At 36.1% G+C, this 27,182-nt stretch overlaps 3 protein-coding genes across 3 annotated transcripts; 2 read left to right on the plus strand and 1 right to left on the minus strand.

Moving 5' to 3' along the window:
- The first annotated feature begins 357 nt into the window (after positions 1-357).
- LOC130630142 (E3 ubiquitin-protein ligase TRIM56-like) lies at positions 358-10,682 on the plus strand. Its single transcript, XM_057443535.1, has 10 exons — positions 358-435; positions 1,345-1,370; positions 1,450-1,534; positions 2,035-2,133; positions 2,211-2,239; positions 2,409-2,457; positions 3,554-3,556; positions 3,748-3,807; positions 3,903-4,231; positions 9,847-10,682. The coding sequence occupies exons 1-10, from the start codon at positions 358-360 to the stop codon at positions 10,346-10,348; spliced, it is 1,260 nt and encodes a 419-aa protein (XP_057299518.1). The 3' UTR covers positions 10,349-10,682.
- A 1,587-nt stretch (positions 10,683-12,269) lies between these two features.
- LOC130630143 (poly [ADP-ribose] polymerase tankyrase-like) lies at positions 12,270-13,837 on the plus strand. Its single transcript, XM_057443537.1, has 4 exons — positions 12,270-12,287; positions 12,826-12,910; positions 12,999-13,516; positions 13,718-13,837. Exons 1-4 carry the CDS (start codon positions 12,270-12,272, stop codon positions 13,835-13,837), a joined length of 741 nt encoding a protein of 246 aa, XP_057299520.1.
- Positions 13,838-17,774: 3,937 nt separating this feature from the next.
- Positions 17,775-24,702, minus strand: LOC130627828 (uncharacterized). Its single transcript, XM_057441408.1, has 2 exons — positions 24,396-24,702; positions 17,775-18,803 (listed from the first exon to the last, which is right to left on the minus strand). The coding sequence occupies exons 1-2, from the start codon at positions 24,574-24,576 to the stop codon at positions 18,565-18,567; spliced, it is 420 nt and encodes a 139-aa protein (XP_057297391.1). The 5' UTR covers positions 24,577-24,702; the 3' UTR covers positions 17,775-18,564.
- Positions 24,703-27,182: the final 2,480 nt, after the last annotated feature.

Below are 27,182 nucleotides of genomic sequence, written 5' to 3' on the forward strand. Positions count from 1 at the left end.
GAGAATGCGAAAAAAGTAATATTATACATATCAAAAATAATATAAATAAAAATAAACGACAAAGTACATACTGCTCCGTAACATCCGATTATTGGTTTTTTGTCAGTCACAATTTCATATAGAAGATCTGTTCCCTTTTTATAATCTTGAATACTTTTAACACATCTTCCTAAAATAGTTGACGGCCCACAACTTCTGGTCGTGTCGCTAAACCTAACAGTCAACGTAGAATTGTTTGGAATTGACTCCGGTGCTCCTCCAGAGAATACAATCTTTCCTTTTATAGTCAACATACTGACTGAATAATAACAGAGTTGTAAAAACTTTTAAGTTTAACAGCCAGCTTTCCCAATGTGAATGTCCAGTGGAAAGATTACAATGAATGGTATAAAAGCACAGGTCAGAAAGATTACAATGCTTGGTATAAAAGCACAGGTCAGAAAGATTATAATGCTTGGTATAAAAGCATAGGTCAAGGTCAAATATTTATGAGGCGACATTTGTTACTTTCTACTTTCGTGATAAATCCATCCTTGCCCCAAGGGCATCTTGTAACTTTTGGGAAGGCGATATAAACCCGTTGTGACACTAGCGCAGGCTTCTCGGTTCTATGCAGTGATTTGACGGAGAGACGTCACGAATCTTTCCCATAAAGCGACGAGTTGATTAAATTGTTTTCCCTCGCTGTAGGTAAAATAACAAAAAAACGGACAGTGATCCTAATCGTGAGTGTATCGAGAGACTTAGATAATTGAATTTGTTTTTACACCTGAATATTTTAAAAAAATAATATGGCAGTTCAAGGCTAATGTTGGATATTTGGAATAGCTATATGTTGTAAATATCTAAAGGTGACAGGTTAGCAGTTTATGTAGCTAGCTAGCTAGATCATATTTTTTCTAATTTTTCAAAAGGTTTAAGCTATGCCAGGTTGCGGTTAATAATTACATTCAGTAATTCTGGAGGCTGTTCTCGTTTAATTACATGTAGATCAAAGCTCATCTATTTGCCACGTTTAACGTATAAGTTGGCATGACTTACCAAAGTATGTGTAAACAACTATATTAAGTGTATTGTGTCAAATATGGTCAGTATTTTTATTCAAAACAAACAATCTTTGTGGAGAAACATTGTGTGTCCAGTGGTGAATTCTAATACAAGAAGCTCTAAGGTTTGAAGATTTCCACCATTAGCAACATTGTGAAAATGTAATAAACTTTGAAGTGGACTATAAAACTGAGTAATATGGGGTAACGAAATCATATATAATATTCAAATGTCAATTATTTCTGTAACTATACATCATAGCTTACCTAAATTACATCCACTTATTTTCTCTATTAGAACAATTTCTTAGGAACAACAATAAGGTTGAAAGTTGTTAAACAATAAAAATAAAGTAAGAACAATGACCAGGCTGAAATTTTAACGATATTTTTCCTTTCTCAGAAAAACAACATTAAAGCTAGTTTGTTATTCAACTACTGCCTGTTATCAAACTGTATATTTATCTGTAACTACCTGTTATCAAACTGTATTTTTTCACTTTGAACCGAAAGGAAATAATGCTCAGTAATAAAACACAAAATACAAAACAATTGCATTAATGCCAAACTTGTCACACTCATCGGCATATAGCCGATAAGTGTAGCAAGCTTGGTAAGGACGTATTTCCTTTGACACCACCTTTTGTCACCGGTTCCTCACAACGACGTCAGACAAAATTACAATATAAATAACGACATGTCGCTTAAAATCTAAAAACACGTGGGCAAAAATGTCATGATGAAGAAACCAGGAGGGTGAGTAAACTAAAGGTTTCAATAAGACGAATTTTTACTCCCCTCTACCTCAAACTTTATGCTTATTATCCTATATTATAATACGCTTGTGTAAGTGACTATGTGAGTCCACGACACAAAAATTACCGGTCACTTTCTCACAGCTTACGCATTGTCTCCTCAAAGCGTGGCGTTACTCTATAATTTAATAAATTAAAAAATACAGCAAAACGGGGGTTTATTTTTTATTCAGTTAAAAGCCGCAAGGGGCTGTAAGGTTAAAAAAATACTATTTTACCCGCAGTTGAGCATGCGCGTACCGTATCTCACGGAGACGAGTTGTTTATCAACTGTAAGTAAAAACGGAAGCAAAGACTGTCTATTTTTTTATATCTTCTGTACTCGTTTTTCTAAAATTAATCTATTAAGCAAAGCATGCTAATGTTTTCCATCAGAAGGTTAGTTCGAACTTTTTGTTCTTTATATTTTATTTGAGTGTTCTGGGACGGAAGTTGCTACTGTTGCATTCGAATATAATTTAAATACAAAATGTTGTCGAGTCGAATTTAAATACAAAATGTTGTCGAGTGCAAAACGTGGTATTAGTTAAATATATCTTTTCTAAAGAAGAAAAACGTACGATGATGTCAAGTCACAAAGAGAACTTATTGAATATGTATACAATTGTCTAGGATAAATTGTGATTTCCAATTCGTTCTGTTTGGGACGAAGCAAAGTTTATTAATCGAAGTGGAAAACTGATTAGACTTAACCAATAAAACGCGAGATAGTTACCTAGTGAGACAGCCAAAGAAAAGCAGGTGTAGCTTTAAGAAGATGATCTAATGTTGTGAGTATCTGGTAGAAAGGGGGATTTAGATGTGAAACAATTTTTTATTGTGATATTATCATTAGCACAAAATCTCTCAAAGATCGCCTAAAAAGATATATGTCATGAAAACATGTCATAACAAGTCATAACAAGTGAAATATGACCTCGTGTAATATAATATGACCGCATTAATTATTTAGCTGTCGTAATAAAAAATGTTTCAAATGCTACACATAGCTTTCAAATGTTCACATAGAAGAAGTGTTAGAATTGTTGTAATTTTTCTTCCTTTAAATTCTGAAAAATGTTTTTTATGGTTTTCGGATAAATAACACGACAAATACATTATGCATTTCATGGATACAACGCTATGCTATAATTTCCATAACTTTTTTTTTTTGGAATGTGGAAATCTTTAAAAATGGTTTATTATCCATATCATCGTGTTGTTGACTTGATGTAACAAGTTCTTAGCTTAACAACTAACTTAATGGTTTTTGGATAAGCTAATTCAAAACTCAAAGTTTCTTTACATGAAACTGTTTTTACCATCTAACGGAATGGTTTAGAAATACCTAAACCACATACAGCTGTAAAAACCTAATTTACTCCATTAAATGACAGAATCAATGATTTCAGAATCAATCTGTTGATATCACGCTATAGAATGGTACCAACAACGTGATAAATGGCGCGAAACTGTACGTAATACTCGCTTTACCAACATTTGACAAATAAAGCAGCGATGGAGTGCGAGAAAAACATTTAACGATGGAGTGCTTCTGGACTAATCGTATACCATGACAACAAACAATGCTTTAAAGTTTTTTTAATTACATTGGTTATGACATATCATGAAAAGAATGTCTAAAGATTTTAAATAAGATTTTGTTGACTGTGTTTAAAACTTTTGCACTTATACAGATTTTTGGTATTTCAGATTGTAAAGTAATAAAGTGATACAAGTTTTAACGCTTGAATGTTATTTAAATTAAAAAATCACTTTACAGCAAAAACTTGAAACTATATTTTCTATTTCGAATAAATCAGTCAGTATGGTCTCTACAGGCGCAAACAGGAAATAAATTGGTGACTAAATGTGTTGAATAACTAATTTGACACAAACACTCTAAGTTATCTAGTATCTACTTCGATCTTACTCAGGAGTTATTGCTGTCAAAAGAACTAGCGATGGTGGGTGTGCAATAAAAAAATCATGCTTAAAATAGCTTGTGATATTATATTTAAGAAATTGTTTTGAGACCTGCATATTAAAAATCTGACTTGAGTTTGATTTAAACGCATTTTTTTACTACACTAATGTGTCCTTTCTCTGCTTAACCTTTTTGGAGAACACTTTAATCACAATTGCTTTGTCTGCAACACAAATATCTTCGATATTGGAATGCAAGATCTGCTTAGACACGTATCATCAACCAAATCAACTATACTTTGCGCATTTGTATTGTGAACATTGTTTAGATGACCTTGCTACTTTCAACGAAGACGGGGGTGCTGAAATACGCTGTCCATTGAGATATTCCATGAAAACAAAACTTGATCCACGCAAGACAACATTAACGTTAAATACTGCATATATAGTGAATGATATTCTAAGGTAAGTACTAGATAGGCATGGAGACCATTTGCTTCACAATATGTTTATAATATGTTTGCAATGTTAGAATCTAAAGATATATATATATACAATGATAAGTAGGATGAACCAAACGTATAAAACATAATAATGGAAACAGTACATAATAGTGTAAACAGTACATAATAGCTCTCTATCTCCCCCCAGTCATCGTGGCAACAGAAATGACGAAAGTTTAGAGATCGGGGAATGTCATGTCAATTCGTAGTCCTTCAACTTGCATGGCTGTCGTCGAGCCCTGGTGGATCTACGAGGCGGCAGAAGGCCCAAAGGGGCCGGGCACGGTTCCACTGGTGGTTCGGAATCCAATGGGATGTTTGGTGATGTCGGCTCCTGGTGGACCGATCGCGCGGTCGGCGGATCATCTGAGGGTAGAGGACCCGTTGAGGGCATGGGCGTATCGGATGATGTAGGCTGCAAACAGGTGTGACTAGTTGTAGCCGGAATTGGTTGTGGTACATTCTGTGTGTCCAAAATAGAGACTGGTGGTGTTGGCTGACGAACAGGGACATACTTCCGGAGGAACTTGCGATTACGAAGCGTTACTCTGCCGGAACCATCTGTACGTACGACATACTGGTCATATTGCTTGACTTCTACCACGGAACCGGTCTTGTCCCATTTCCGGGGATTAGGACCGATTTGGTTTTGGATCCTGACGCGATCACCTACCAGAAGCGGGGGGAGTCGTCGTGTATGTTCAGACAACCTCTCCGCAACCTTCATGTGGCGGTTTCGGAGGGCCCCTTCCCTGTCCCGCAGGGTGCTCTGCCAGGTTGGGTGCGGTTTATATTTGCCGGGAAAGATTGGTATAAAATCCTTGATTGGTCTACCAAACAAACACATGGCTGGGGACATCGTGGTATCCTGGTTTGGCGTATTGTGATGCTGTAGTACTGCTCGTTGGAGTGCATCAGTATCAAGTTCACCATTGGGCCCAGTGTTGTCTGTAATCATGCGTTTGACTGTCTTCACACCGACTTCTGCACGGCAACTACTATGCGGGAATGCCACGGAAGACAGACGATGGCTCACTCCCCAATTATTCAGGAAGGATTTGGTGGATGCAGCAGTAAATTCTGGGCCCCCATCCGAAGACAATTCGTCTGGGATACCATAGGTGACGAACGTGCGTCGTAGGATGTTAATAAGGCTGTGCGCTCCGCCGGAAGATTTTACCACGATAGGCCAATTGGAATACCTATCGACGCAGATGAGATAGTAGTGACCCTTGTAGTGGAAAAAGTCAGCGCAGATGTACTGAAACGGGTATTCTGGGTAATTAAGCGGTGAAGGGGGTGCGTCAGGTTGAGAAGGTGCCATGCGGTTGCAGTGGCTGCAATTGCTCCTCTGCTGAATGATGGCTGTGATCATACCGGGCCAGAAGACCGAAGACACTACTCTACCTGTCATGGACGTGACTCCGTGATGAGCGGCATGGAGCGCAGCAAGGATGTCTTTGCGAAGCTGTGGTGGTTTAATTATCCTGTCCTTATATACTGCAACACCATCAACAGTCGATAGGTTCTCTCTGAACTGGTGGTATGGTTGGAGGTCCAGAGGGAGATCTTGACGATTGGGTGGTATGCCTGATTCAATTATCTCGACCAGATTTTTCATATTGGTGTCGCTGGCAGTCGCCAGGCGGACTCTGTACCATGATACTGACTGCAGAAAGTTTATAGTGGATATAGCAGCGAATACCCTCTTCTACAGCAGCATCGGTGTCGATAGTGCGTACCGTTGGATGGGCCTCGTCGTATATCATGCTATGCAGAGGTGGTGTTACGAAGGGGATCAATGCCGATATCGACTGATCATCGTCGATGTGAGCAACGTCATCCGGTAGGTGCATCTTATCTGGAGATCGACTACCGGTGGGATAGCGGGAGACTGTGTATGGAGCACGATTCTTAATGCCAGGGATGTGGTGCATAGTGAAACGATATCGCAACGTTCTCTCCTTGAGGTTTCTGAGCCGGTTGTTGGGAATATCTTCTAGTGATCGGTTGTTAAACAGTCCAAGAAGTGGTTTATGATCGACGACGATGGTCAGGTTGTCACATCCCAGTACGAAGTGCCGAGCTTTATCCAGTGCGTCGGCTACGGCTAATGCTTCGCCTTCTACAGGCGCGTAGCGTGACTCAGCGGGATGAGTGAATCTGCTGCCAACTAAAACAGTTTTCCAGCCCTCAGTACAACAAAATGGTATGGTGCCTGGACAGCTGCAGTGTTTCTGGAAGAGCCAAAATCCTAAGCCGGTCCTAGACCAATCAGTTGCAAGACAAGTTGGCACAGACTTGTCGAAGATCTTGACTCCATGCTCAATTTCCTTGATTATTTTGAGTTTCGACTCTAGGCGTTGCAGATGAGCATCCAAGTAGAAGGTTGATTTCGATTTCAAGAGCTCACGGAAGGGTATCATCTTATCGGTCATGCTGGCGTAAGTCACCTGATTAACGAGTCCGAACCAAGACCTTATATCGGTAATGTGTTTAGGTCTTGGAAAATCCGCGATGGCTCGAATGATCCTCTGGCACGGTTTCACAACGTCAGTTGTTATCTCGAAGCCCGAAAATTCGACAGTGTCCGCTCCGAACACGAACTTCGTAGGGTTCTGTATAATACCGTTCCTCCCGCAAGTATCCAGCCACTGACATGTTTGGAAGAAACTCTGCTCCAATGTATCTGCCCATAAAAGCGCATCGTCGATGACCTTGATCTTGTTGGGAAAGTCATAAACGATCTCGTCAAATCTTCGAGAATAACCATCCCTGGAAGATATGTAACCCTGGGGGTGGTACAGTATCGGTAGCGACCCCAGGGCGTGATAAACGCGGTGTAGTGCCGGTCTTCGTTACGCAATGGGACACTGTGGTAGCCGTTCCATGCATCAGACACCGTCTTCTCAGTGTTATGTGGCACGGATCGTACCTGATGGAATGGCGATTGGGTATGGTGGGTCTCTCTTGTTGCATGCGCATTGAGGGGCTGGAAATCCACAGTTCGTCTGGGTTTTCCGTTCTTCTTAGCACACACGACCATGCGGTGACACCAGGTAACTGGCTCTCCTACGGAACGGGTTCTATCACACCGAGCTGGACATCCCGATCCAAGTCAGCTTTGACCTCTCTCTGCCAGTGGATGGGGACCGGGATGGGTGTGTGAAAGGCCACAGGGTCAGCATCGCTGTCAATCATTAGCTTTAAAGGTGGTCCTACCATCAGCGGTAGGGGCTGATGCTCACATGTGTTGAAGGCCCTCGCACCATAGTAGACGAGAAGGAAGTTCTGTAGCTTAACCCGGTTATCCTTGGTCGTAGGGTGTGGCAACTCAGTAGGAAGTGGTGGCGGCAGCGTGCGCATCGGACAGGTGCAATTCTTTGTTGAGCTGTCTGCCGAGGCATCTCCTCCAGCAACTGCATTGGCCGTTGTTTCATCAACCGTTGGGAAGTTGTTGGTGATCATCCCAAGGTCGATCCAGGCGCCTTTACTAAGAAAAAGCTTGTCTGAATCATTCGTTATGTATGTGAACTGGCGAGTTTCTGTGGTCCCACCGTGACGGTTCACTCCAGAAATCCGTATGATGACAGCACCGAGGATATTGATTGGTTGATCGTTGGCCGTATGCATCTTCATCTTGACGGGGATAAGGTCGTGCACAGTTAACCCTAAGCGCTGTATGCATTGTAAGCCGGCTAGGCAACACTGGCAACCAGTATCTGCCAAGGCTCGTAAAGTAATTGCCTTTGGGTTGAATTTGATGATAGGTTGGAAACCCAGTTGCTGGTAGTCCTCCTCCACGATTCGAACGGACAGGTTCAGGAATGGTTGTGGTTTCGAGGGCTGTTCCACCCAATTGTTGGTCAATCGGTTGTGGCGATGATGACCAGCTGTCGATTAGCCCAGTGGCTTTCCGATTGGCGTTTCTATAGAGCATAAGGCATCGAAGACTGCCCCTTCGATGTCATGAACACGTGCAGCCTGGGACTTCGGTTTGAACTTGGTTTTGTCTTTACTCCTGCACACGCGTTCAAAGTGATGTGCATGCTGACACTGTCCGCAAATATGATTGTAGGCAGGACAACTCGTTTTACGCACAGCCGCGTTGGATTTATCACCATGACCTTTCATTCCACAGTAGGAGCATGTAGAATTTTCGTGGCCAGTGTTCGTGCTCTGGGAGAGAAGGGCCTCCCTCTTGGTTTTGCTGTAGCTACTCTTTATCGCTCCGGCGGCCTGATGGTCCAGGAGACGTGTCGCCGACCTCTTACCAGCCTCCTTCGCTTCCACGAAGCGAAGTACTTCTTCTAATGTCATGTCCTGCTTCGTGTGGCCCAGTAAGTCCAACTGAATGTCGGTATCGGAAATACCTCTGCAGAGGACATCGCGGAGTATGGGTTCAGTGAAGTCGACATCATCGTGGCATGCGGGGCACTCGGTGACATATTTGCATACACCTGCTTGTCCCCTAAGGCGTGCACCGAAGGAGCAAATCGACTCGTCCCGGTCCTGGTGCATGTTTGTCAAGGAAACCCTAGCGACCATGACGTTCTCTTCCCTGACGGCAAGGGATCTCATAGCTTCGAGGACGTTGTCTTCTGTCTTGTCAGTCAACAAACCGACAGTGGATCTGGTAAGATCCTTGCGAAGTACCTCGTCACAGCATTCCAAGAGTTGCAAGATCCTGTCTTTACCGGTAACTTTCGTAGCAGTTGTGTATTCGCCCCAACGAGAAAGGAAGTACTTCCAATCTTCTGAGGTACCAGCAGATGAGATTGTCGGGCTTTTCACTCTTTCGACTCTCACGGCCGCCCGAGCTACGTGTGGAGTAGGTGCAGCATGAGTGGTGGCGTGGATGTTGAATAGTGCGGCAACAATAACGTCATCTAAGTCTGGTGTTGTATATGTGCATCCCGGGATCGGGCAATCAACAGACGGCATAGTCGGCTCTGTGTTGTGGTTGTACAAAAATAGTGTAAATAAATCTATCCAATGTCAATTGGCAGCAATAATATCCATTATAAGATTTATGCAATAATGTTTAAATCCAATCAGCATTAACAGATAAAAAAACTCACACTATATCTAGGTCCCTGAGTTTAAGATTCTAACATAGATAGGCATGGAGACCATTTGCTTCACAATATGTTTATAATATGTTTGCAATGTGAGAATCTAAAGATATATATATATACAATGATAAGTAGGATGAACCAAACGCATAAAACATAATAATGGAAACAGTACATAATAGTGTAAACAGTACATAATAGTTCTCTAAGTACATTTTGCTACATTCTGATAAACAAGTTCTGTTAAAAACGTAAGAAGAGAAAACTCATAGGTATGTAAAAAAAATGATATATCTTCTAACAGTGCATAGTGGCTATCAAATATTTCATTCACGCGAGCTCTTTAAAAAGATTATTTAGCTCTTTGAAGACAGGAGAATGATAAATACTGAATATTAGTTAGTTCTACTTGCCATACATTTCCTAAAAAGTAAAGTAACTTTATAAAAAGTTTCAGATATAACAAACTGTGAAATTAAAATTGGTGGTTTTGTTTTCATAGGCCAAATATTGAAAAAGTTAATTCGCAATGTCAGCAAAGCAAGGAATGTAAGCGAATTCTCAGCAGCTCTTGTGCAACATGCGGTGCAAATATTTGTAACAGATGTCAAAACATACATTCCTGCACCAACCAATCATTTTCCAATGTCAGTTTTAATGAAAAATTGCAAGAAATGCAACCATTGTGTGAGGAACATAATTCTTCTGGAAGATTTGTCTGCATTCACTGTGACAACACGTTCACATGTGTATATTGTATACACAGAAGTTATAAGAATCACGAAAGAAAATCGGTTGCTGAAGTTGGTGAGGAAGCAAGGAAATGGTTTCAGTCTTTCATAGCATCGTTTGATGAAACAAAAGTGATATTGGAGAACTTGACAAAACAATATGATGAATCTTTAAATAATCTCAATAGTAGCAGAGAAGCATTTGTTTGTGAATTGAAAGTCAGGAAGTTAAAAAAGAATAGAAGATTATTTGAAAATGATAAACACGGATGAAGAAAATCTGCTGCTAAGATTTGAAGATAGAAGAATTTAAATCTAAAATATTTCTAAATTGACTCTCACACGAATGTTGAATATCGGAGTTTTCGCAGTACGTAAAAGAATTTAACTTAAAATGCCACTTTGAATTAGTTGCCGAGAAGTTGGAAATTGAAAGAAAACTTCGCAGTCTATCTTTTTTACCAAGAGTTATACCAAGTTATAATATGCATTTTCAATTCTTGAATGAACAAGATTGCTTACCAAATCTCTGTCAGTGATGTCAACATTGTAGATCCTTACAAATGTTCTGTTCACAAAACTACGATGGATAAAACTGAAAGACTACCTAGCCATGCACAATTAGAAACTAATTTGAAAAGCTTACTTGATGAAGTGAAAGGTATTTTTACACTGACTTAATTTTATTTTCTTGAAATTCTATGTAAGTCACGTAAATTTTTTACATTTGTTTTATAGGCTACAAAGAACCATTTAGGAAAGCAAATCTTGGCTGTTGGAAGGAGCCAAAGAGGTAAGCACGTCTAATGCATTTACTTGTTAAATGCAGTAAATGTATAATGTATTGTTCTTTTGTATATATTATTTTTGCATTTTTAATTCTACGCATCACGGCTTAATACAACCTTACATGCGCGCAATCCATTGCAACTTTGTATATTTTGTTATATAAATACTGTTAATCATAGCCCTACTTTGGATTCTTATTGTCTTTGTTTCAATTTATTATAAAATTTGTTTCTTTGTTTTCTTATTTTTTTTGAAATTCAATAAATAACTTATTCAGCATGTCGAAATATACTTTTCTCTCATATCAAAACGTCCTTAAAAGTGCGCAGTACAATTTTCCTGTAGCGGTATACCAGTTGCGTTGACTGAGTTGCACTTTCGGAGAGCGGAGATAAAAAAATGAAATTAAAAACGATGACTGACACACCCTTTAAATAGAATTTGGGTCCAAAGTACAAAAAAGGGTATTGAATTGCACATTTTCAAAGTTGATAAAAATAATTATAAACCTAAAAAGAACGCACTTATTTCCCTTATGATACCAGGAATAGAATTTTAACTCAGGACACGAGTAAGGTGAGAGTAAAAACAAGTCTAAGTTATATATGGGTTCGTCATTATTTATGAGAGCGCCAATTGTCGATAGAATAGAAAGACGCCTTTCTTTAAAAATCAAATGCAGTGAAACTCAATGAAGGCAAATTGCTTAATTTCGAGGAGGAAAAAATTTGTTGTTATCAAAAACTACTTAACTGGATTTTTGTTTTGAGTATTGTTAAGAGTATTGCAGGATACAAAGTCTTACACATTGGAAGGTAAGCTTTTTTATTCCTTTAATCCTTTTAATTTTAATGCCTGCCACAGATCTCCTTGTCGAAACGGCTGGTTTGTTTAAATAAGTTTGTGATGATGTTTGTGATGGCAATTAACTATTTTAGAGTTCTCTAGTAAACCGGGAGTTTAAAGATGTTAGCGAAATTTATGTATGCCTTTTTTTAAAGAAATAGTTGTGCATATTGAGTCGAAAGTCTGAGCACAAGGTTTACGGCACAGAATAACTTCCCAGCACTGACGTATGTTGCTAACGTCTTTAGGCTGACAAACTTCGATTTCAGTTTTAAAAAAACAAGGATATGTGATAACTGAACAATGCACTTTCGGCGAATACTCATGACAGCGGGCATCTCTCGTTCCATGCTATTTTATTTCTAAACAAAAAAAGAAATTTTTTTTGTGAAAATCTTGGTCTTGTTCACTCACACGGCGTAGGTAAGAGTGCTTAAATCGCAATGAAAATTTCCGGATAACAACAAATTCCTTTAGCGCGCTTTTTTCGCTGAAGCTCAAGTTGTGTAATTTTATTCCTACCAACTGGATTTCTGGATCCTTTATGTGAAGTGTGAACATGACTACTTTTCTAAACGTTGATGAGACTACACTTTTATCATTAAAAAACTTTTTTGAGGTTCTAACCGGCACATAAACCTGACATAGAGGGACCCAGAAGTGCTTTTATTTTCTGAACATGCAGAAATCGCATTTTATTGTATCTTATCCTTTCACGCTTATGATATTAGGTCACCTACAGTGCTATAACAGTTAAAACAGAATGTATTTGTCTCATGAAAATAAAGAATTAAATAAAATGTAAAACAAAACATAATACAAAGACGAAAGCATACATGGAATTAATTATCGCGAAAATTAATGTACAAGACTTCGAGAGCAAATTTCATTCACGATTAAAAAATTGTAATTCTAATAATGCCATGCAGTATATAAATTGTATTATATTTATTGAAATATTGTTTCACATATTGAAAGAAATTAAAATACTAGTTTTAAGACAAAAAAATCATGAAAAACATGTATTAAAAATTTCATTTCGGTAGAAAATAATTTCGCGAAATGCAAAAATCATGAACATGCGCGATAAATAAAATTAACGAACAATAATTCAGAAAGTTGAGCAGTTTGCTAATTTAGCGAAATCGCGAAATTTATTTCTTGCGAAAAAAATTGTTCCTTACAAACCTCAAAAGACTGGTTTGTTTATTTTTAAAACGTCATAATACGTTTTAAAAATAAATAGAAGTGTCACTAATCTCGATTGATAAATTATTACTTAATTTAGAACTTGAAGAAATGATTAAAGATGAAGATTTTGAAAAATTTAATTCAATTCTTATCAAAAATCCAGATATCGTAACAATGAGAGATGAAATTGAAAATACACTATTGATGGAAGCTGCATATCACAACAAACCATCAATAGTAAAATGTTTAATTGATGCTGGTAGTGATGTGTATGCTGTGGATAGAGATAAGTGTAATGCATATCACTATAGTGCAATTTATGGTCATCATAATGTTTTAAAAGTTTTAATTAATCATGACGTCACAAATATTAACAACGTAGACTGTGATAATGACACGCCATTACATGTTGCATCAACAGAAGGACAAATTGAATGTGTTAAGTTACTGCTATCGATACCAGCTATTGATGTGAACATACGAAACAATGACAATAAAACAGGTTATGGTGTTGCTGATAATGTCCTTATTAAACGTTTATTTAAGAAACATAAAAACTGTTTTTACCGTGCAATAAAAAGCTGCTCTGGAATCGCAAACATCTTTATCATTTTCGTAAATTTGACACTAAATCATTTTTTTCATAACCTTTTGTAGAATTTTTCACTAAAGTCAAAAATTCTACATATCGCGAGATTAAGTTAAATTTAAATAAGTTTTTGTGCAATTGTAATTTTATTGGGACATAATAGATAGGTTTGGCCGACCTCACTTGCAGCACTATTTGCTTCTTAACAGCGCTTTGATTTTTGATAGTTCTTTTCGAAATTATCATCCGTCTTATGGCAAGTACGATTCGCCATATCTATACTGTTATTTTGGCCTGTTATTCCAAATGGTGTCCGAGTAGCGATGGCTCATGTGATGTTAATGTAAGTTTATGTAGTTAAATTGTATTATATTAATATCCCGGTTTAAAATAATAAAAAATAGGGCCATATTCAATCCAAATTGAAAGTGGAGCATTACGTTTGTAGAACGATGTTGTTTGTTTGATGTTTTTTATCATGATAAAAAACATCAAACAAACAACATCGTTGTTTGTTTGATGTTTTTGGTGGTGCAAAATTCGCGCATTGCAATGCGCGAATTTTGCACCATCCGTTGCGTTTAGCTCTGTTACTACTACTTAATAATATCCATAACATGGTTATGTGCGCTTGCATGTTCAGCGCTTAGCGCAGTTGTTGCTTCTAAACCTTCTACTTAAGGGTTAGTTTCATTATCCCTAAAATGTTATTTCTACATGTAGTTAGCTACATCAGAGTAAAGCAACAAGGAAGATAAAAATGTTAAAATATATTAAAAAAATGACTATGACATTTTTCGCGATTTCTTAGTTTTCGACCTTAGGTTAGGATATGCGAGAAATTTAATAGTCTTAATCAGTGTATTTTGAAGTTTGGGAGAGGTGCTAATTATTACAGGTTGGAAGTGAGGTGCTAATTATTACAGGTTTGAAGCGAGGTGCTAATTATTGCAGGTTGGAAGTGAGGTACTAATTATTACAGGTTGGAAGTGAGGTGCTAATTATTACAGGTTGGAAGTGAGGTGCTAATTATTACAGGTTAGAAGTGAGGTGAACAAATATTAATGCAACAATTTACTGAATTGTGTGTTAAGATCTTAGAAGAATCTAAGAAGTTTTTACTTATGCCAAAGAACGGAGTTTGACCCCTCTACTAGAAAGTTATGGCTCCACCTCTTTTGTCATAGCATGTTTATCAAACTGTTTGAATTACGACAACACAAACTTTAGAAAAAACAGGTTGAAATACTTTAACTTTTGCAAAATAAATAAAAATAAATACTAAAAAATCCTTCTAAAATTTTCACAAGGGGTGAAAGGCTCTTTGTCTCTTTTTAAATATGGCGGTTTGTTTCTTAAACAAAAACATTGGTGCTTTAGGTTCGGCTGTATTACAGCAAAGCAAATTTTCTTTTTTCCCTCTTCTCAAAATTTATTCTAACAATTACCTATAATTAACGTTATATATGTCAATTATTTTCTTGGATATCGACATGAAAACACTCCTGACTAAATTAGCTGTATTCTTATCCATTTTCGACATTTCTGTGCTCAGGTTCATTGTTTTATACTAGAATCAGTAATTCAACCTTCAGTTACCCAGCGACGTAGTATACATTATATGCAGCCATGCTCAGATATCAGCAGACCCAGCAATTTTTTTGTCCTGTCATGCAGATATGTTTAAACTTTCCAACCTGGAAACCCACGATCCAGGCATTCTTTTTCGTCATGATTGGCTCCTGCGTTTTTGTAACTGGTTTGAAACGTGTCATAAACGGGTTCTAGTTTTTCTACTCGAAAAATAAGACCATTGGTTATAAATAATTAAATTCATGTATAATTCACAATTCGACTTATTCCAATTGTATAATGTTTTGATTGATAATGTCGAGTATATTTTGGGTGAAACGTCCAGGCAATCTAACTGTAAAACACTTGATTTGGTACGTTTATATCTACTAGATAATTTTAGGTTATCTAAACTAAAAAAAAACTATCTACTTTTTAAAAGGCATGTGTTCATACGAGCAAGGATTCAAATTTTGATACCGGGAATCTAATTTCTGGTGAACAGGTATCTAATGCCTAACTCATTCCGGGTTTGTAGATTAAGCCTAACTGGTCAGGCAAAGAGCCAATGACTCACCTGTGAACAAAGATGTGACTGCATTTCGAAACACGTTTTTAAGACATCTGTATAAAGATTTGACAAGATCGCATTCAAAAACGCATCATTTTAATACATAATACACCTTCTAACATTTTTAGAGTACTAGTCCGTGGCCCGTAGGAAAATCCACGGGTTCACCCGTTTTTTCATACCGCATTGCGTGCGTCTCGCTACTTGCTGTACAATTTTGCGTGACAGAAAGACAGACGTATACAGGTACTATAATATAGTTAAACTCGGCGTCGAAACACTGGGTTAAGCCACAAATAACCCGTGAAGCGCTTCGTAACAAACTGCAAACGGTGTCAAACAGTCAGGTGGAGCGCTTTAGTATAGGTATGCAGTATGTCGTGAATCAAGTAAAGCGCACACAACATTATAGTGTTTTGGGTTAATATATTTTCCAAAATATTACCCCAGTGGGCAAATGTTCGTCCTAAAAATGTCCGGAGGACGACAATATTTTTATCCCCTGGACATCCCGTGTTGGGCACATGTGTATTAGGACGTAGAGGACGTCCTATCCCTGTTGTCCATAGGTTGTCCAAATAGGACGTTTCTAAGACGTCCTTTATTTTTGTCCTAAGGTTGTCTTATGACGTCCTTGGAGTGTTTTAATAAGTCGTCCGGAGGAAGTCTTTTATTGTATAACCTGAGGACATTTCTCAGGATACTGCCACTAGGGTTTCCGCTGTACGCTATATATGTTATACCATAGGACGTGCACAACATTCTCAAAATGTACATCGTATGACCGTAGTGCAAAAAAGTGGAGAAGACAAATTTTGAATAAATAAGTAAATAAATATATTACTTTGTTGCTATTACAAACAGCTAGATGAAATATTTACAAAGAATTTACAATAAACATATATAAATATAATTAGTTCTAAAACATGTTTTAAAACTTTATACAGTTCATCTCAGACCTTAACAATAAATCCGGCGGAACGATGGGACACAAAGACCCAGGGTAAATTTGATTAGTTCGTGATGTTCTTCCTGAGTGTTTCTTTGAGAAAGACAGATATTTTTGTCTCAACATTAATGTATCTGAAACGTGACCGAATTGCGCCATAGCGCAGGTTTTGACAAAAGTGTAACTAACACATTTTGATGTTGTTCATTTGGCTGACATATTTGCCGAAGTAAATTGTGCAGCCTATCGGCTTCATTGTACTGGACAAGTGATGCTGAAAAAAATTTTGAGCTTCAAAAACAAAAAAAGTCGCAGTTTAAGGTTAATTTTCAGGAATTTAGCAATACATTTGGAATGTTGTTATGATGAAATCTATACCACGATGCTGACGTAACATCGCTACAGTGTTGAATAATTTGCGAAATGTAAAAAACAGTAGAACGTCGTCTAAAAAGCGTGTGTCTGTTGATGTTATTAAGCGCAATAACTTCTTGTAACATCAGTTAGGAAATTGGAATATTTCAATAGAATTAATCTGACTTTGGTAGCGTTTGCTTGTTATTTTTTTTACCAAATGAAGACACTTTGAAATATATTATCTTTACCGTTACATCTCTTTGAAAAAGTGTGGTCACATTTAAGAACATTTGCTTTGAATAATTTTAGTTTACTTAAATGTTTTATATATTTCTTGGATGGAATAAAGGTGAATACAAAGAACAGCGCATTGTTACGTCACGTTTTCAAAAAATTTTGAACCCTTATATCTCCTTAACCGTTCGTCATGATCTATACATTACTTTGATCAGTGTTTCCACTTCTACGCAATTGAAACAATGGGTAAAAAACTTCCCAAAATAAATTGGCCCATGCCGACGTAATCAAATTCCAGATGACGGTTCTTGTCCATTGTTTTTCTATCCAAGTGGATTGTTTCCACAAGTATATAGATATGTGATGTAAAATGTTTTTGGCCACCTTTTATAAGGCCTCCTTTTCGCTTTTACAGCTCACGGAGTCCTTGGGAACTCTAGCTTGTTAATCAAATTTTGGTTGCAACTTGCGAAATACTTAGCTTTTTTTATCCATTTCTAGCGAATTTTTAACCCTAAACATTGATTGTCAGTACTTTTAATAACTATTTGATTCTTACCGACATTTCTTAACATTTAGCTAATATGCCCCTGTCATTTCTTCCAGATATTGGCTATTACTCGAAACTACGAGATATTTATTCGCAATCTTTATAATTGGTGAAATCTAATAACATCCGGTAGAGGTGTGAACATAGCTTTTTTCATTGAAGGTAATCAGTTTGCAAAGGTTTGACACGCGATTACCTCAATTTTTCGATGTATCGAGTTCTTAGACATTTTATTATCTAAAATATGTAAGAACTGATATTATATTAAATAACCTTTATATAACTCTCAGAAAATTCGAGCAGACTGTTCAAATTCTTTCTAATACTAATACTAATACGTACTTACATTTTAGGCAGACAACGATAATTTGGAAGAATGTTATGTTTCTGATTATGTCACAAAAAACTGCTGCCATTAGCAAAAAAAAATTATTCATTCGTGAGATACTACAAATGTGGTAAATTTCTGTTCATTTTGAGAAATCCTATCACAAGTTATAGAGAGGAGGGTTTATACGCCCTTAAAAAGTATATTTAAAGTTAAATTGCAAGCCATGGAAAGTTTACAAGAGAGAAAGAATATTATTGTTACTCACACGCTGCTGTACCTTCATATTTGAATAGAACGCAATTTTCACGTGGTGTGTACTCATTTCCATTGCTTGCTTTACACTTGACTTCAAGTTCTATTAGCAATCCAGACCATATTTTATGAAACTTTACTTTTATATAAAATTTAAAACATATTGAAAAGTAACAAAGTAATGTTGAACAAACTCAATATTTTACTACAAAAAACTAATAGCAGTATTTGTGTTCTTATCAATGTATTACATAGCTAACTTACTTCTTTGACATTAGGTATGCTATACGAAGATAAATTAGACATAAATGTTTGAAAATTTTCCCATCTATCTGTCAGCGCTAACATTCTTACACTTGATGCCTCATATGTACCGAACATAGTCGGACAAAGATTTCCACCGTCTTTAGTAATGCGAAAGTCTGTTTTGTTGATCATGCTGTGTGTTATTAAAGGGACATCTGTTGTGTATCCATCAACTTTTAAAAAACACCCTACAAAAGAATATGTCATTGGATACAATTAGTGTGCGCAGAGATTCTTTATATATATAAAACCCTTTCTTATTGCTCATTTGTCAAGTAAGTGTTATCTGAAATGCGCGAGGTGGGCATACACTTACATTATTTAGCATCTCATACCAAAACTACGAGAAGAATTAAGTATTAGTGACGTTACACACTGAAGTAAAGCACTTTAACCCTATTCGGTCAGGCAGAGGGGGGGGGGGGGGATTCTGCCCACCCTGACGGTTTTTTGTTAATAACTCCTTAATGATATGTTGGTTGCATGGCTATGATACTTACTGAGTTACAATATTTATCAATCAGACACCTTAAAAATCTCTATGTTATCCTTATAATCGGGAAAATATAATAACTCTTGTTAGGATTATACCCTTGGAACTTAAAACTTACAACACACTTTTTTTTATAAAGTAGAATCCTTTTAGATGTTGTGGACACGTGATTTATCCGAATTTCCATTTTTTTGGATATTACCCGAAAATCAGTAAAAACCGGAGTACACAAAAGCCTCGAATTTTGTAAATAAGATTTTCAAGAAGTCGTTCACATTATTCCTAAGGGAGAATTGTTTATAATGTTACCCTTTCTTGGTAGTTATTCTCTACAGGTTTGGACGCGTTTATCACGCATTTTTCGCAACAATCTTCCTCATTGTTCCCTTCGTTTTGTATTTAGTTCTACCTGTAGACTTTTAAGTATAGATATCGTATTCCTAACTACCTACGCTCTGGTCTTGCTTACCAGTTTGAGCGTGACGGCTGCAACGCCAGCTATAATGGCGAAACTATTCGCCACTTTTAGGTCAGAACATACAAGCACTTAGGAATATCGCATCTTACCGAAAAACCCGTTAACAGTTTCCATCACTTGTTGTTCGGAATCATAGATTATGCTTCATCGCCTTGCAATTTTTCCGTGTTATGGAGTGACAGTAATGATTTTAAGTTTACCTTGACGGGGAGTCTAATTAACTCATTAACCGAGATAAACCTCCTCTCAATAAAACCAATACTTCGTTGCTTTTGGAACTATTCTAGCATGAAATTGTTTGTATTGTTCATGATTTGTCATTTTATATAAATTCATTTGTAATTTTATAAAAAAACCTCGAAAATTTGTGTAAAAAATAGGAAATGTCATAAGCCCCTTGTTTCTTTTACCATTCTGCGCCACATCCTTTACCTGAATCAAGGAGTTTAGATTTACTATTATTCGACCGAATGAACAAATATTTTTTTTTTGTATTAATCCATCTTTTTAACCTTGCTTCTGTTAGGTCATGTAAATTTTTGAATTATGACTTCTCAGTATTAAGACAGAAGAGACAGATATCTATTTAGGTAGCTAAGAAACTGTACGTCAAGATTTTTCGAAAATGTCATCAATATCACATAAAGAAATTTTTGGTGATTGATAATGCCCTTGGTGAATTCGAAACTGTCTGTCACAAGTCATGCCACCTGTAAACACGTCACTTTAAAAACTGTTATTTTTCATCCATAAATATGTCTAAGTAGAAGTATTCGAGGTGACAGGTACACGTGATGTAAACGTGATGGTAAAAAACATACAATGGTAACGGTGCTATTTGGCTAATTAGATGACAGCAAAGTCCAATTTGCGCAAAAAAAGAAAATTCATGATGCCTGAGATAATTTCAAAGACCAGATCCGCTGGTCTGGAATATGCCGTAAAATCTTGACAATTGTTTAGTTTTTGTAATATTAGTTAGCATCAAATCAGGTAAAAAAATGGTTTTGCTGAAAGATTTGCTGTTTTTATATTAAGGGGGTAATAAATTAAAGCTGCTTGTTTAAACAAGGTGAATTTGTGGCTTAAAACTTTTGCAGCACACCAACACGTTATTATACTCACATTATACCCAGAAAATATCTCCCTTAGAAGTTTATTACAATATTATATCTTTCTCTACAGTGATGGCCACGCTTCGATGATCACAGTGTTTTTTTAAAAATAATACACAAAGATCAAAATAGCAAATAAGCTATTAGTTGAATAGCACGACGAAAATATTTTTATTTTTATTACTAGACTTAGTAAACTAATTCATGAGTAAAGATAAAGAAAATGAAGATTTGTAAACAAAATGTAAACAAAGCTGAAACCGCCATATTCCATGTTCGATTTGTTGTTAAAAGTTTCCGGTCTGTGTATTTATCAAACTTGCGTCATCTCATCACAACAAACATCATCGTTCGAAGTTGGATGTATGTTGTGAAAAAGCGAACCAAATTACGAAAAGAATATTATTATTGGCTGTGAAAGATGTTTAAAGTTCCAAGAAGTATTAACGAAGGTTATAAAATTCTGGCACTACGATTGTATGTAAAATATTCTTGGTTATCTTGAGTTAAAGGTCTTATTTTTAATGTTTATTGGTAAGTACATCTCAAACTTGCTTCTTTTTTACCCACACAGTCATAAAAACTTTGTAAAAATGTTGCTAGGAAGGAATATGGATATTTATTTATAAAACATAGTTATTTGTGTGTCGTTATAGTAGTTATTTTATTAGATTTTGGGATTTAGACGTTTCTTAATTTTTCTACCTCGCCTAAAATTTATTTTGTGGCTGCCACAAAAGCGTTTTTTGTTCGCCTCTCCTTTAAAGTGCCCAGTAATCGTTGTTCCCTATTTAGAGAGTTTTTTGCAAGGGTTTGATCGTGATTTTGACAGTGCAGTTACTTTTTCTCCTTGTTTTTGCTTCATGTAAAAATACTTAAAAGTTCCACTACACGAGCGTTTTTTCCGATACACCGGGAATCTACACATGTTTGTTAATGTCATAATACAAGATGGCAGAGAGAAGCGCGGACATGTCTTATAGTCTGCGCTGCTTTCTTGTATCTTTATGCTGTTTTTTTGCGACTAAACCACAGTTTCATCAAGAATATAGAATAAGTTTGATACCGCTTATAACTGGTATGGTTAAATCTCAGCAATCACAGGCTATGAATACATTGTTTGATTATAACCTACGAAAAAAGTTCAACAACACACATTCAACACGAAAAAAAAGTTTCTTGGTTAACTGATATTTATGTGTGGATATATCGAACAGTGTCCGGGACCAACCGATGTGAACTGTTTTTGCAAACAAAAAGGTATCAAATTTGTTCATTAAATTATACATGGGCTCCTGTATAACTTTTATATAGGAAATAAAGTTGATGTTATAAGCTTATCAGAGACTCATATTGCTGGAAACGATACTTTTGATAATAAAGGCACATTATTAAAATCAAATTGAAAAACTGGCTCGGGCGGTGGAGTTGGTTTATATTAAAAAAATGGTTTACAATATCGACGAAGAGAGGACTTGGAAAATTCTTTCATAGAATCCATTTGGATAGAAGTTTTTGTATTTGAAACTAAATCAACTTTGTTCGCATTTTACTATCGTCCTCCCGAGGGTTCGAACTACCTATAAAAAGACTTCGATATTTCGATTAAAAAACAATTTAGAGTATATAAATCAGTACAACAAGGAGGTAATTATTTTGGGTGATTTTAACGTGAATTAATTAAATAACTCCTTATAAAAGGAATTAAAAGCGAACTTTAACACTCTGGAATACAAACAAATCGGTAAAAAGCAACACCAGCAAATATTTCGAGGCCGTTTGTTTTTCCCTTATCGTATAGTGACCACGATATGATAGGTTGCGCCCGATAGACACACCAGCAAAAATACGAAATCACAACAGAATGTAGAAATTATACGAACTATAATAACAAGGCAATGTGTGTCGAATTGAAAAGTATATATTGGACTTCAGTGTATGAAGCCATAGACGTTAATTTGGCCGAAAATAATTTTAATTCCAAACTGCAGCAAAACACTTCCGACAAACACGCTCCAATAATCCGAAAATTTGTCAAAGGTAGACCCTGTAAATGGATGAACGCAGATCCGAAGAAGATCATGAACAAACCAACAGTTGAGAAAAGCACGTAAAACGAACAAAGATTCTGACTAGAGTGAATATAAGAGACTTAAAAATCATTGTAATTCCAACATACAAAAGGCGAAAGCAAATTATCAAAAGGGGATGATAAACGAAGACCATACTTATCCTCAAAAATTCTGGAAGGCAATCAAAACTATCTTTTTAAACAAACCCAGAAATGTTGGAGTCAAGTCACATACAAAAGATATGAAGTCACAAGGCGACAATTTCAGTTCTTATTATAAACAGTCAATAGAAAAATAAAGGTATGCGCTATACCTCTTTTCAATTTTAATTGGAAGTAGGTACCACCTTGACCACAACGAACTTGTAAAATATTTGTGCTTAAGTATGTTTCTAAAGGCATCATAAAGAAGGAATTCAGATCATTGAAAAGACAGAAAGCCACCGGAATTGACAATTTACCATCGGCACTTTCGAAGGACTGTGGTTGATTACATTACAGGCGCTACTATGTTGTAATATAAACCTTTCAATCAAGACTTCGACTGTTCAATTTTTGAAAAGTGCAGGGGTAACGATTATATTTAAATTCGGGGATCCGTCACTGCCAACCAATTATCGGCCGATATACATCCTTCTAGTGTTATGAAAAATACTTGAAAAGGCAGTCCACAAATCTGCCAGACTTCTTCCAAAACAAAAGCCTTCTAACGAACTGTCAATATGGTTTTCGCCGTAATCGATCGACCAAGATGGCTGCAACGTTACTTTGTAATAAAATTATACAGAATATGGATCCTGGAAAATTAGTCGGTCCTATTTATCTTGACCTCACAAAAGCGTTCGATACAATTGGATATAACGTACTTCTTGATAAATTGAGATCGTATGGCATAAAAGGAAAATAACTGCTTTGGTTCACAGATTACCTGTTTAACAGATCACAACTCATTGAAATAGACAATAGTGTTAAATCTACTTACAAACCGATCTTCTGTGGCGTACCGCGGGGAGCGATACTGGGCCCACTGCTCTTAGATCATGCCGGTCAGTGTGTGGTGATAAAGTATGCAGACGATACTATAATTTATCTTGCTAACAAAGATGTTTCCGTAATCGAGGAATGTATTAACAAGAATGTGGAATGCATCAGTAGATACTGCATGGGGAACAAATTAATATTGAATACAAAGAAAGAAAAAACCAAAGTGATGTTATTTAGCACATCAAAACGATTAAAAACATCCTGTAAACAATTAGAAATCATAATAGTGTCCCAATTAACTTCGTTACACAATATAACTATCATGGTATTATAGTTGATGACAACCTTGCAATGTCTGACAACTTCAATCGATCATATAGCTTACGTCTTAGATTGTTAGAGCGTATGAAACGTTTCTTAACATTAAAGGCCTCCTAAAGTGTCTATGTTTTGATAGTTATTCCTCTATTAACATAGAACTGTCCTACACATTCAGTTTTTCCAATACACAGATCGGAAGATTCGAATCCCTAGATTGACGAGCTAAGGCAAATTCAAAGCATCAAGTTTAAGAATTTCGACTTTGGAAGATAAAGCAACGATACTTATGCGTAATGTTTTGTAAGTAAATAATTGTACCTATTCCGTTGGCATTTATACATTGTTCATCACCGCGTAAATTATAGTAAGTTGTATGTGAAGCTGGACATATGCAACTGTTACACCATGACTTTCCTTTAATATGATCACCAGCTTCAAGTCGTGTCACTTCCTGACTTTGGCAGGCATACACATACAACAATACAAGGTACAAAATCATTTTAAAAACGAACAATTAAAGTACTTCGTATTGTCAAAAATATACGGCTGTTTATATCAAACATAAAACCCTCTCATTCGTCACATTCCTCGACCATACATTTGTACGAATAACATCGTATTTACTTTTTCTTTAATATCTTTGTTCCATCTAAATCTCTATATTGGCATCTTTTATAACAAAAATGTATATGTAATAGGTAGCTAATTATAAAAATATTTATTCCATTCAGTTACACTAATGAACCCTGAACTTAATGAATTCTGAAATCAACTTTTTCTTTAACATCTTGTTCCATCTAAATCTCTATATTGGTAGGTATCCTATTGTTATCTTTTATAACACAAATGTATATGTAATAGGTAGCTAATCAAAAAATTATTCAATTCATTGTGTTAAAATAAATATAACATTTTGTAATTAAATTTTCTAGGGCATCGCTGGTGTCATAAGAGTTTATACTGTGAAAAGCTTGATTAAGACTTCGACCGGTTAAGCGTTTTTGCCTAAGGAGAAACCTCTCAATAAGTTTTGTTTAGCCTACTCCCTTGGTTATAAATTTAATTCTTACCTAAGAATGTTTGCCTCTAAAAATGAAGTAAAGGTTTCTTCGTCTTTTCATATGCTTTTGTGAAGAACTGTGATTTTTATTTCAATTTAAGTTTATATAGCCTAGTACGATGTTTTAGGTGCTTCCTAGTTAAATTGGTCGAAGTGTTGGCTTTGCAGAATTTGTGATGTCAAATTAAAGCTCACGAAAGAAGGTGCGTGGGAATAAGTATATACATCTGTTGGTAATACTTACGGGTAGGCCTACTTAATAGGCTCGATAAACCTCGGCGACCTTTTCTTTTTTTTTATTTAACATGTCTTAAAAAACGAACTTATTAAGCTTTTTATTAAGGTACTGCTTTATACTTGTATTAAAAGGAATTAAAACTCTTTATTGAAACCTGAAGTGAGAATCAAAAGAGTTTTGCTGTCCGCGATTGTTTTAATTAAGTTATTGGAACAATTAATGAGAAAAAAAAATAAAATGCATAGCGATGTTTTATTATGCCACATGAAAATAAATGATTATTTTTGACGATTAGTTTATGAAAGCTAAGAAAATGTGATTTCCTGGGACCGCCAAAAGTTTCTCTTTTATACACTTTATATCATAAATAAGAGTGATATTGTGATAGTGATTTGTCTCTGATACATTGCTTTAAATATGTAGCAAGCTGCGAGCTGATAGAGTGATTTTATTTTCGTAAAACAACATATGTTTTTTGGAAGATTTGAGCATGAAATTGTGTTTATTACGTCCGTGGTAAACTGGTAACGCCTTAAAAATGTTATTACGAAAAATTAAAAGGAGGAAAACTTTGATGTAAACGAATATGTATATGTTTATATAGCAAAGATGACAAAACTGAATTCGCACATTAACGGCTAAATATATAAAAATACTAATGAATAATGCTAGTGAAAGAAAATTTAAAACCGAAAATATATGGCACGCAACGCTATTTAGCTCCGTTACAAAATTTATACGTAACTGGATACAGAAAAGAAGCGAAATGGTAAATATTCTAATGACTAAGAAAAGTAAGACGCGATGTTGTAGGCATATGATTTCATATCTATACCCGCTACACTGACTGCAATATCCGTACACCGGAGTCCCATAACACCCATATAATGATAGGTCGAACTCTAGACCAAGGCTACAAGCTACACTCTAGACTTCTTTTATCTTTTGTTTCCATCTCTTATCAGAAATACATTTGTTGATATAGGAAGTTTTAGCTACGACAGCATAATCTAAGTAAAAAGTGATAATAAAACTGGCAATTATTATGAGTTGAATGTACATGATTCACGTGGTTTAATTTTACCTTTATTACTGTCTACGCAATCACAAACGACAATGACAAAACATCTCAGTTCTACTAAACCGTTGGGCGTGTTTAGATTTTCATTTAACTGCTCCCAACTCGCACAAATGAATCCTGTATTAAGGATTTAAGAAAGAAAAAAGACGACAAAATCTAAGAAGTGTCCAAAATCTATTCCTTCGTCAGTATGGTTTCGCCAACGCCCAGGTTGAGACATTCACACTAATTCTAATTTATACGACCGTGCTTAAATACTAAATATAACAATAGGAAAAAATTGTAACAATAGATCTATCACAATAATTCTAAAGGCATAGGTGTTACCGTGTTATTCAAAATAGGACGGTCACGCTTAATTAATAAACTCCCCATCAGAGTAAGTTTGAAATCATTAGACTCTTCTGCAAGTACTGAGAGCTATGAAACGATGCTGAAAAGTGATTGCAAAAAATCAAATATTCAAGAACAGCGATTGTCTGAGAACCAATTTTAACACGTTTACCTGTAAGTGCAGAAAAACCTAGGTGCTCAGACATATGGACTTTAAAATGGCGTTTTGTTATGCGTTGCAGCCACTTCACATAAAACAGTAAACGAGTCGGGAGCGTAATAAATAGGGCATTCTGTCGTTAAAAGCAAAACAGCTACGTAGCTTCCTTTTGGAAAAAAATATATGCTAAACATCACAATGTGTCAATTTCTACGTAAACAAACGGTGCAAAC

This window comes from Hydractinia symbiolongicarpus, chromosome 2 (genome assembly GCF_029227915.1).
Source record: "Hydractinia symbiolongicarpus strain clone_291-10 chromosome 2, HSymV2.1, whole genome shotgun sequence".
Lineage (NCBI taxonomy): Eukaryota > Metazoa > Cnidaria > Hydrozoa > Anthoathecata > Hydractiniidae > Hydractinia > Hydractinia symbiolongicarpus.

Coding starts and splice junctions, on each gene's coding strand:
- LOC130630142 (XM_057443535.1), top strand. CDS start 358: ATGTCCAGTGGAAAGATTACAATGAATGGTATAAAAGCACAGGTCAGA. Junction 1,371..1,449: donor TTCTTAGGAACAACAATAAG/GTTGAAAGTTGT, acceptor TTCCTTTCTCAG/AAAAACAACATTAAAGCTAG. Junction 2,240..2,408: donor CTAATGTTTTCCATCAGAAG/GTTAGTTCGAAC, acceptor TCTTTTCTAAAG/AAGAAAAACGTACGATGATG.
- LOC130630143 (XM_057443537.1), top strand. Junction 12,911..12,998: donor TTACAAACCTCAAAAGACTG/GTTTGTTTATTT, acceptor TACTTAATTTAG/AACTTGAAGAAATGATTAAA. Junction 13,517..13,717: donor CAAACATCTTTATCATTTTC/GTAAATTTGACA, acceptor GATTTTTGATAG/TTCTTTTCGAAATTATCATC.
- LOC130627828 (XM_057441408.1), bottom strand. CDS start 24,576: ATGATTTTGTACCTTGTATTGTTGTATGTGTATGCCTGCCAAAGTCAG. Junction 18,804..24,395: donor TATAAATGCCAACGGAATAG/GTACAATTATTT, acceptor ATTCTTTTGTAG/GGTGTTTTTTAAAAGTTGAT.